The following is a 10,145-nucleotide window of genomic DNA, read 5'->3' on the forward strand; positions in this document are numbered from 1 at the left end:
GGTAGCCAGAAACAAGGGGACCGGAAATATATGCGGCGGCTGCTATTCTTCTATTAAGAAACCATTATATATGTACATTTTATTGAGCATCTTGCATTGTACAAGGTGACCAGGCGAGAAAAGAAAATAGGTAATTGCCATCGGATACTCGGCGGACGGCCGCAGGAGAGCATTTTCGAATAGGAAACTGTTCACCCTCCCACCGGCGGAACAAAGAAAATAATTGATTTAACAACAATAACAACAACAACAACAACAACAACAACAACAACAACAACAACAACAACAAAGCCTTTAGTCCCAAACAAGTTGGAGTAGGCTAGAGGTGAAACCCATAAGATCTCGCAACCAACTCATGGCTCTGGCACATGGATAGCAAGCTTCCACGCACCCTTATCCATAGCTAGCTCTTTGGTGATACTCCAATCCTTCAGGTCTCTCTTAACGGACTCCTCCCATGTCAAATTCGGTCTACCCCGCCCTCTCTTGACATTCTCCGCACGCTTTAGCCGTCCACTATGCACCGGAGCTTCTGGAGGCCTGCGCTGAATATGCCCAAACCATCTCAGACGATGTTGGACAATCTTCTCTTCAATTGGTGCTACCCCAACTCTATCTCGTATATCATCATTCCGGACTCGATCCTTCCTCGTGTGGCCACACATCCATCTCAACATACGCATCTCCGCCACACCTAACTGTTGAACATGTCGCCTTTTCGTCGGCCAACACTCAGCGCCATACAACATTGCGGGTCGAACCGCCGTCCTGTAGAACTTGCCCTTTAGCTTTTGTGGCACTCTCTTGTCACAGAGAATGCCAGAAGCTTGGCGCCACTTCATCCATCCGGCTTTGATTCGATGGTTCACATCTTCATCAATACCCCCATCCTCCTGCAGCATTGACCCCAAATACCGAAAGGTGTCCTTCTGAGGTACCACCTGGCCATCAAGGCTAACCTCCTCCTCACACCTAGTAGTACTGAAACCGCACATCATGTACTCGGTTTTAGTTCTACTAAGCCTAAACCCTTTCGATTCCAAGGTTTGTCTTCATAACTCTAACTTCCTATTTACCCCGTTCGACTATCGTCAACTAGCACCACATCATCCGCAAAGAGCATACACCATGTGATATCTTCTTGTATATCCTTTGTGACCTCATCCATCACCAATGCAAAAAGATAAGGGCTCAAAGCTGACCCCTGATGCAGTCCTATCTTAATCGGGAAGTCATCAGTGTCGACATCACTTGTTCGAACACTTGTCACAACATTATCGTACATGTCCTTAATGAGAGTAATGTACTTTGATGAAGGAAATAATCGATTTCTTTCACTGAAATAAAATCCCCCCTCCTACTTTTCTTGTCTCCTCTCTCCCGTCCTAGCCCGTGAGTTGACTTGGTTTTGCTCCACAACAAGAAATTAGACGACCTCTCCAATCCGATCAGAATTTTGCTTCAACCTGATCGACTGATCTAGGCCGGCCGGCTCTCCGCCCTGCAACTGCGTCCCTGGCAGGTAATGAATTCCTCGTGCCACGCCCACCATTGTTTGCAGTAGCTCATACGCGTCATCGGCGTGCAGTTTGAGGAAGGATCCGGGGAGAAGCTGAAAGCCGCGCCATGGAATTGGAGGCCCCGGTGGTCGAAGCAGATCCGGGGAGAAGAATCACAAGAGGAGCAGGAGGCGGCGGCGGCGGCGGCGAGGGGGAGGGCCCGGCTGGTCGGACCACCCTCCTGCCCTGCCCCAACTGCGACATCCAGGTGGTGCACAAGCTGGCGCAGCTGCTGCTCCCGGGCCTGGCCGCGGCGTGCGTCGACAGCACCCTCGGGAGCCCCTCCTCCGCGCTCGCCGTCCAGCTGCGCGCGGAGCTGGTCCGCTACGTCGCGCACCGCAGCAGCAGCCCGCCCGAGGCGGAGGAGGAGGAGGACCCGATCGACCGCGACGACCCGGCCGAGGCGCTGGCCGCGTTCCTGGACGACTTCGCGGGCAGCAAGAGGAGCGTCGCCGTCTCCATCGCCGGCTGGCTCCCGTACCTGGGCGGCGGCGACGACGGCCGCGACGACCGGATCGAGGACCTCGTCGAGGAGATGGAGGCGAGCCGCTTCTGGCCGGTCGAGAGGCGGGAGGCCGTCGCGCGGGACCTCCTCCGCGGCCTGGACGCCGGCGGCGGCCGGTTCCGCTGCCGCGAGGAGCTGGGGACGCCGGAGGAGCTCGCGGACCACGTCGCCGCGCGCTGCGGATTCAGGCCCGTGCGGTGCCGGAACCAGGCCCAGGGCTGCCGGGCCGAGGTCTCCGCCTGCCGCGCCGACGCGCACGACGAGGCGTGCGCCTTCAAGCTCCTCCCCTGCGAGCAGCGCTGCGGCCTCGCCGTCGCCCGCCGCCAGATGGACCGGCACTGCGTCACCGTCTGCCCCATGAAGCTCGCCAACTGCCCCTTCTTCCAGCTCGGCTGCGAGTCCGCCTTCCCGGCCTGCAACCTCGGGTCGCACTGCGCCGAGTTCCTTCGGCCACACCTCCGCCTGCTCCTTAGTCCCAGCAAGATCGGCGCCGGTCGTCTGGATCCGGAGGAGCGTCTTCTACGGCTGGAGAAGGTGCCCCATCTCCTCTCTTCTACTGTAGTTTTCTAACATTGCTTGCTCAATTTATTTGTAAAATACTGGTAAAACTGATGCTACTCTATGTATGTTTCAGCATGATTCCGATGGTGCGTTGGGCGAAGCTTTGGACGTGAGGTCTCTCACTAACGCCATTGCTCAGCTAGAGAAGAAGATGGACGCTGAAGATGGTTCCCCCGGTTACACCGGAGACGACAACAAAGAAGCAATGCCCACACAAGATTCCAACTCCGCAGCTCTGCACTAGTTTCGTTCCCTGATGCAGGAATTTTTTGGAAAAAAAACATTTTTGTTTCTTATATACTCCCTCTGTACCATACTAGTATATATGTCGTTTTAACAGTTCAAATTGAATTGCTAAAACGAAATATATTATGGTACGGAGGGACTATTTTTGGAAAGCACCACACCTTTTCTTTTTTGAACAATCGGCAGAAACGTTGTCCTTTTATTCAGAAGAACATAGAATTTGTACAAAAAACGATGGTCCCACTAATTAAGCAGTTTATACAAGGTTTGCGAAAAGTTGAAACCTAGGGTTTATGCTCTCAGCATTATTTGTCTCGAATGCTTCGCACTGGTAGTAGTCCAAAGTGATGCCTCTTTCTTGATGACATCAAGTAGCATTGTCGGCGTCGCCGATTTATGGCAGAAAATTCTAGCATTATCTCGTTCGAATTCATCCAAGAAATGACCATGTCGCGGGAGGCAATGGCCTTCTATTAGGGTTGTTGTTGCTTCACTTGTTGATCCATCATTCTTCGAGCGAGCACTCCGCCAACCAAGAGTTTGGATGGCATCAAGGCGTAGGCACTACTTGGTCAAGTTCTAAAGCCTTAGAGCATCTTCAGCCGTTCGGCCCTTCAGGGTGCCGAAAAAGAGCCCCCTGGGGGACGAGCCGGCGCTAGATTGACATGTGGGGGTGACCTAGCTCTCAGTCGTCGGCCCAACGGTCGCCCCGGATGCGGCGATATTGTGTACAAAAATTATGTAAACTCGGCGACATTTGCACGAACTCGGCGAAACTTCATTCAAATTTGTACATAAAACATGAAAACATGCAAACTACGACTGAACTACGCATAAACTACGCCTAGCCGCCACCGTCCGCCACCGCCACTGCCACCGCCGTCTACATGCCGAGAAGCCTGTAGAAATGGGTGTAGTTGCCGCTGCCGTCATCATCGTCGCGCGGCTGGCTTGGGCCAGCGACGTCGCTGCTGTAGCCCTGGCCAGGGTCGGCGAGGCGCGGTGGCGCGCTGGACGCCGGCCTCCGCCTCCTCGTCGCTGCCGAGGACGATGACGCCGCGCTCCTCGCGCCTGTGGCGCCGGGCCTGGAGCTCCGTGTATGCCCGGCGCTGGCGGCGGACCTGCTCACGGATGTAGTCCTCCTTCGCCCACTTGAGAGCGGACTCGTCGTCGGGGGCAGCCATCTCGACATGCTCCGGCTTCACCGGGAGCAGCCTCGGCTCGGGCTTCGGCCGGACCAAGCGAAGGGAGCGCCTATGTAACACCCCGTATGTAACTTGCCATATTTGTATTCTAACTCTTGCCATTTCCGGCACTAAGTTATGATATTTCCTCGTTATCGGGTTTTTGTCTTCGTGTGTTTTTGTCTTTGTCATGCATCTCATATCATGTCATCATGTGCATTGCATTTGCATACGTGTTCGTCTCATGCATCCGAGCATTTTCCCCGTTGTCCGTTTTGCATTCTGGCGCTCCTATGTCCTCCGGTGTCCCTTTTTACCTCTTTTCGTGTGCGGGTGTTAAATGTTCTCGGATTGGACCGAGACTTGCCAAGCGGCCTTGGTTTACTACCGGTAGACCGCCTGTCAAGTTTCGTGCCATTTGAACTTTGTTTGATACTCCAACGGTTAACCGAGGAACCGAGAAGGCCTCGTGTGTGTTGTAGCCCAACACCCCTCCAAAGTGGCCCAAAATCCACCTAAACCTCCTCCATCATCTAGGTCGTTCGATCATGATCGCGTGGCCGAAAACCGTGCTCAATTTGGAGCCTCCTAACTCCTCCTACCTATAAAAAGGCCTCTCCCCAAAAAATTCCGGATCCCTACCTACCCTAACCCTAGCCCCGCTCCTCTCTGCGCGCCGGACGCGTCCGCCGGCGCCGGACACGCCTCGCCGCCGCCACCCACAGCGCGCCACGTGGCAGCTTCTCGCGCCCGCGCCGCCGGCCCGCCGAAGCCCAGGGCGGGCCCTCCCGCGCCGCCAACCGGTCCGCGCCCCGCCGCCCGCGCCTCCTCACCGCGCCGCCTCCCCGCCGCCCGCGCCTCCTCACCGCGCCGCCTCCCCGCCGCCATCGCCGGCTGCCGCCTCGCCGCCTCGACTTCGTCGCCGCGCTACCGCGCCGCCCGCACCGCCCGGCGCCGCGCCAGCTCGCCGTCGACACCGACAGGCGCCCCGCGCCCCTCGCGCCCTCGGGTCCCGCTCCGACCGGCCGGACTCTTCCTCCCCGGCGACGCCCCGCGAAGCTCCGGCCATCTACAGTGTTCTCCGGCGATCCTCGAATCCCGTGCACGAACCCTAGATCCGATCTGAGACGGTTGACTTTTTTCCTCTCTCACAGTATTTTTTTTTGCATATTTTCATCGCATCATAACTTTGCACCGGTGGCTCCGTTTTGGGCGTGTAGCATATCAAATTGTTCGTCTCGACGAGTACTTCATTTCATTCCATTGCACCATGTTCATTTGAGCTCATCTTGATGCCCTAAATGTTGTTGCAAGAGTGCTAGTTTATATTAGTTTCAGATTCTTATCAGTAATTGGACATTTGTCATTTTTGCCATGATTGTTATGTGCCTCCTATGAACTTGAGCCCTACATGAGTTTTGAAGTATGCCATGCCATCTTTACAGGGGTGTATGCCATGTATTTTTGTGATCTTTGTGGTGACTAGCACAAGCATGCAAAGTAGCTCTTGTAATGTTGCTGATTTCAGGGACTTGGAAATATTCTAAGTCTTTGCCCTGATTATATTTTTATGCCATGTATTCATGTTGCTACAGAGTGATCCATGCCTCTTTTGAGCATGATCAGTAAGGATGTTTCGTAGATATTGTTGTGCTCTATCCATACATGTCTTTGCTTGCAATTATGGAGCATGATCAGTAAGGATGTTTCTTGCCATGTTTAGCTTCTATGCCATGTCTACTTGCTGGGTGTATGCTTAGTTTGTCATGCAATGCCTTGTGGTGAGTGCATCGAGTTTGTAAACATGCCTACTTAATATCTGTTTTGCCATGTTCCAGTTTTCTTCTAAGTCTGAATCTGTTAACGATAATTGCTATGTTCACATGGTTGCTATTGTATTTTCTGATCCCTTTTGGCTTATGGTCAGTAAGGGACTTTTGTTGTATGCTTTTAGTAGCTTCATGCCATGCCTTGCTTTGCCATGATATGTTCCTGTAGCATGTTGTTACCTTGTTCTAAACATTGCTTCCTGATATTAAATTCCTGACTTGTTATTTTCACAAAGTCTGTAACCTGATATCTTTTGCACTTTTGCCATGCTTGTTTGAACCTGCTATTGAGTGAATTAGCCGTATCTCAGTGTTCATCTTTTGTCAAGCATCTTGATTGGATCCCTGCCATGTATTTTGTTGCTATGTTAGAGTGCTGATGCATTTAGATGGCCTCGTGCTGTTAATCGCAGCTTTGTGTCATTATTGTTTTGCTTGCCATTTGCAAACCGTGCATCCGATTCCGGTGATCTTTATATCGATTTCGACCTAAAATCAACTCCTCTTTCCAGTGGCACTCTTGGTTTTCCAAGTTGAGGCTAGGTTCAATCTTTCCTTTCCGAAACATGCATATGCATCGCATATCACATCCCGCATATCATGCCATATTTTTGCATCATGTTGCTTGTGCTTTGCACGTGGTTGATTGTGTCTCCCTTTTGCTTGTGTTCTTGCTTTGGGTAGAGCCGGGGGACGAGTGCGTGATCGAGGAACCAGTTGAGTACGCTTACGAGGACCAAGTTAACGTCAACTCGGAGAACTTTGCAGGCAAGATGACCATACCCGTGAAATCACTTCTATCTTTGCTTGCTAGATGCTCGCTCTTTTGCTATGCCTATGCTACGATACCTACCACTTGCTTATCATGCCTCCCATATTGCCATGTCAAACCTCTAACCCACCTTGTCCTAGCAAACCGTTGTTTGGCTATGTTACCGCTTTGCTCAGCCCCTCTTATAGCGTTGCTAGTTGCAGGTGAAGATTGGAGTTTGTTCCTTGTTGGAACATGTTTATTGTTAGGATATCATTATTATATCTTGTCTATTTTTTAATGCATCTATACACTTGGTAAAGGGTGGAAGGCTCGGCCTTATGCCTGGTGTTTTGTTCCACTCTTGCCGCCCTAGTTTCCGTCATACCGGTGTTATGTTCCTTGATTTTGCGTTCCTTACACGGTTGGGTTATAATGGGAACCCCTTGACAGTTCGCCTTGAATAAAACTCCTCCAGCAACGCCCAACCTTGGTTTTACCTTTTTCCACCTAGCCTCTTTTTCCCTTGGGTTTCTGGAGCCCGAGGGTCATCTTTATTTTAAACCCCCTCGGGCCAGTGCTCCTCTGAGTGTTGGTCCAAACTGGGCGATGTCCGGTGCCACCAGGGGCAACTCTGGGCTGGCCTACCCGACGTCTGGCTCATCCGAGTGTGCCCTGAGAACGAGATATGTGTAGCTCCTATCGGGATTTGTCAGCACATTTGGGCGGCTTTGCTGGTTTAGTTTTACCATTGTCGAGATGTCTTGTAACCAGGATTCCGAGTCTGATTAGATTGTCTTGGGAGAAGGAATATCCTTCATTGACCGTGAGAGCTTGTGATGGGCTAAGTTGGGACACCCCTGCAGGGATTTGATCTTTTGAAAGCCGTGCCCGCGGTTATGGGCAGATGGGAATTTGTTAATGTCCGGTTGTAGATAACCTAAAGCTTAACTTAATTAAAATGAATCAACAGAGTGTGTGGCCGTGATGGTCTCTTTTCGGCGGAGTCTGGGAAGAGAACACGGTCTCGTGTTATGCTTGAACGTAGGTTGATCTAGGATCACTTCTTGATCATAGTTTATCGACTGTGCCTTTGCCTTCTCTTCTCACTCTCTTTTGAGTATGTTAGCCACCATATATGCTAGTGCTTGCTGCAGCTCCACCTCATACCTTTTACCCTTCCTATAAGCTTAAATAGTCTTGATCGCGAGGGTGTGAGATTGCTGAGTCCCCGTGACTCACATATTACTTCCAAAATCAGATGCAGGGACCGATGTTACCGCTCCAGGAGATTCGACCGAGCTCAAGTGGGAGTTCGATGAGGACTCAGGATGATACTATGTTTCCTTTCCAGACGATCAGTAGTGGTGCCCAGTTGGGGCGATCGGGGACTTTGTCGCATTTGGGGTTGTTCTTTATTTTGGTTCCGTAGTTGGACCTTGATTGTATCTGGATGAATGTAATGATATTTATGCTACTGTTTGACGTGGTGAGTGTAAGCCAACTATGTATCTCTTTTCCTTATGCATTACATGGGTTGTGTGAAGATTACCTCACTTGCGACATTGCTTACAATGCGGTTATGCCTCTAAGTCGTGCTTCGACACGTGGGAGATATAGCCGGATCGTGGGCATTACAAGTTGGTAATCAGAGCCTTCCCCGACTTAGGAGCCCCCTGCTTGATCGAATTGCTGGCGTTGTTGAGTCTAGAAAATTGTTTTGAGTCATTTAGGATTATATATATCGGAGAGTAGGATTCTTTTTACTCCTCAGTCCCTTCATCGCTCTAGTGAGGCATCCTGACGTAGAGTTTTGACTCTTCTCTTCTCAAATTTCACTAATTTTTTTAGGATCACGCGGGTATCTTGGAATTGTTCTGATGGATTTGTGATGAGAACATTGTTCTTGGTGCCTCCTGACATTTAGGGATTGTGGCAGTGTCCCGGGGAGTTGAGCTCCGAGGTGTTGTCGTCACAATTTTATCGTTGCAATTCTGGAATACCTGAGTTTCGCCGACATCGAAAATCTCTTTTATGCAGTTGTTGGTGAGATAACCTCGAAGCCACCCAGTACTGGGGTGGGAGTTCGGGAGTATCGCCATAACTCGTATAACAGATGCTTTTCGAAGGTTGAGGTAAATGATTTCCGAAGGTTTCTTGGTTATGTGTTGAAGGATGGATACAACTGGATGTAGGATTTTCTAGCTTTGGGTGAGATATTATGCTTCCCCTGTATCCCCAACACCTGATTGCATAACCGGGAAAATTTCAGGAGTTTCATAGGTGGGAATTCTTGTAGCTCTAGTATTTCTTCCGCAGATATTTGGTTTGTGATTGGGTAATCCTCACCAAGTATTTGTTCTTGTCCGTACCTTGTTATCTTATTCTTCTACCTCTATCTAAGTGGCTTCTCAATTTATGGAAGTGTGACCATTTCAATTGGAATGCATTCGTTCATTTTGTTCGGATGTTAAGACTATATGTTGCAATTTCGATCCATTTGATTCAGCTTGAATATATGTCTGTCATGATGCTAATGGATGTCACCCTCTTCAGGATGGCTCCTCCAACGCGTCAGAATCCTGAACCGCCACCACCACCTCCTCTTCCGGAGGCATGGCAAGCTGTGATGGCCGCTACCAATGCAAACACGCAGCTGATCATGCAACTCTTGCAAGAGCGCAACCAAGGATATCAAGGCCATGGCAACAATCAGAATCAGTTTGCTACACTCAATCAGTTCCTTGCAAACCAGCCAAAGACCTTCAGTAACTGTGTCGAGGCAACAGACGCTGATGATTGGCTCGTGGATATCTGCAAGCATTTCGAGTGCAGCAACGTCAGGCCTGAGGACTTTGTCAAGTTTGCCTCGTTCCAACTCAAAGACCAAGCTGCAGAATGGTATCAACAATACAAAGATTCCAGAGGAGGTTGTGTGATTACCTGGGATGAATTCCGTCAAGACTTCAAAGCTCACCACATTCCTCAGAGTGTTGTTGAGAGCAAGCGTGAGGATTTCCGCAATCTGAAGCAAGGCAGCTTGTCTGTTTACCAGTATAACATCATGTTCCAGAAGATCGCTCATTTCGCTAAGCAAGACGTCCCTGATGAGAAGAGCATGATTTATCAGTTCAGAGGTGGCCTTAGAGAAGATCTCCAACTAGCTCTTGTGCTTTTTGAGCCGCAGAAGTACGATGAGTTTTACAACATGGCACTGAAACAAGAGAATGCTCAGCTCAAGTGCGATGCTTCCAAGAAACGAGTCAGGGATGCAACTCCTTCTTCCTCAACTCAAGTGGCAACTAAGCAGCAAAAGTATTGGTTGCATCCTCCTCCTCTATTCCGTCGGCCTTATCAGCAGAAGAGCAAAGGTGGCAATGGATCTTCCCACCCACCCAACCCAGGCTTTCAGAACAAGACTTCGTCTCATGCTCCAAGATCAAGTGCTTCGTATCACCGTCCGCTCTCGGAGGTCACGCACAACAAGTGTCAGCAGAAGGGTCACTATGC

At 50.5% G+C, this 10,145-nt stretch overlaps 1 protein-coding gene across 2 annotated transcripts; it reads left to right on the forward strand.

Annotated features, from left to right (window-relative positions):
- Positions 1 to 1,383: 1,383 nt before the first annotated feature.
- Positions 1,384 to 3,173, forward strand: LOC125536193 (uncharacterized). 2 transcript variants are annotated; one of them, XM_048699364.2, is made up of 3 exons: positions 1,384 to 1,522; positions 1,589 to 2,598; positions 2,699 to 3,173. In XM_048699364.2, exons 2-3 carry the CDS (start codon positions 1,627 to 1,629, stop codon positions 2,867 to 2,869), a joined length of 1,143 nt encoding a protein of 380 aa, XP_048555321.1. In that variant the 5' UTR covers positions 1,384 to 1,522; positions 1,589 to 1,626; the 3' UTR covers positions 2,870 to 3,173. The 2 variants fall into 2 exon arrangements, with proteins under 2 accessions (XP_048555321.1, XP_048555322.1); XM_048699365.2 differs by having other exon boundaries at positions 1,392 to 1,518.
- The last annotated feature ends 6,972 nt before the right edge of the window (positions 3,174 to 10,145 follow it).

This window comes from Triticum urartu, chromosome 2A (genome assembly GCF_056163025.1).
Source record: "Triticum urartu cultivar PI428250 chromosome 2A, HENAU_Tu73, whole genome shotgun sequence".
NCBI classification, from domain to species: Eukaryota; Viridiplantae; Streptophyta; class Magnoliopsida; order Poales; family Poaceae; genus Triticum; species Triticum urartu.

Excerpts from the sequence above, each read along its gene's own strand:
- LOC125536193 (XM_048699364.2), top strand. The coding sequence starts at position 1,627 with ATGGAATTGGAGGCCCCGGTGGTCGAAGCAGATCCGGGGAGAAGAATC. Across the intron at positions 2,599-2,698 it reads GTCTTCTACGGCTGGAGAAG|CATGATTCCGATGGTGCGTT; the intron begins GTGCCCCATCTC and ends TGTATGTTTCAG.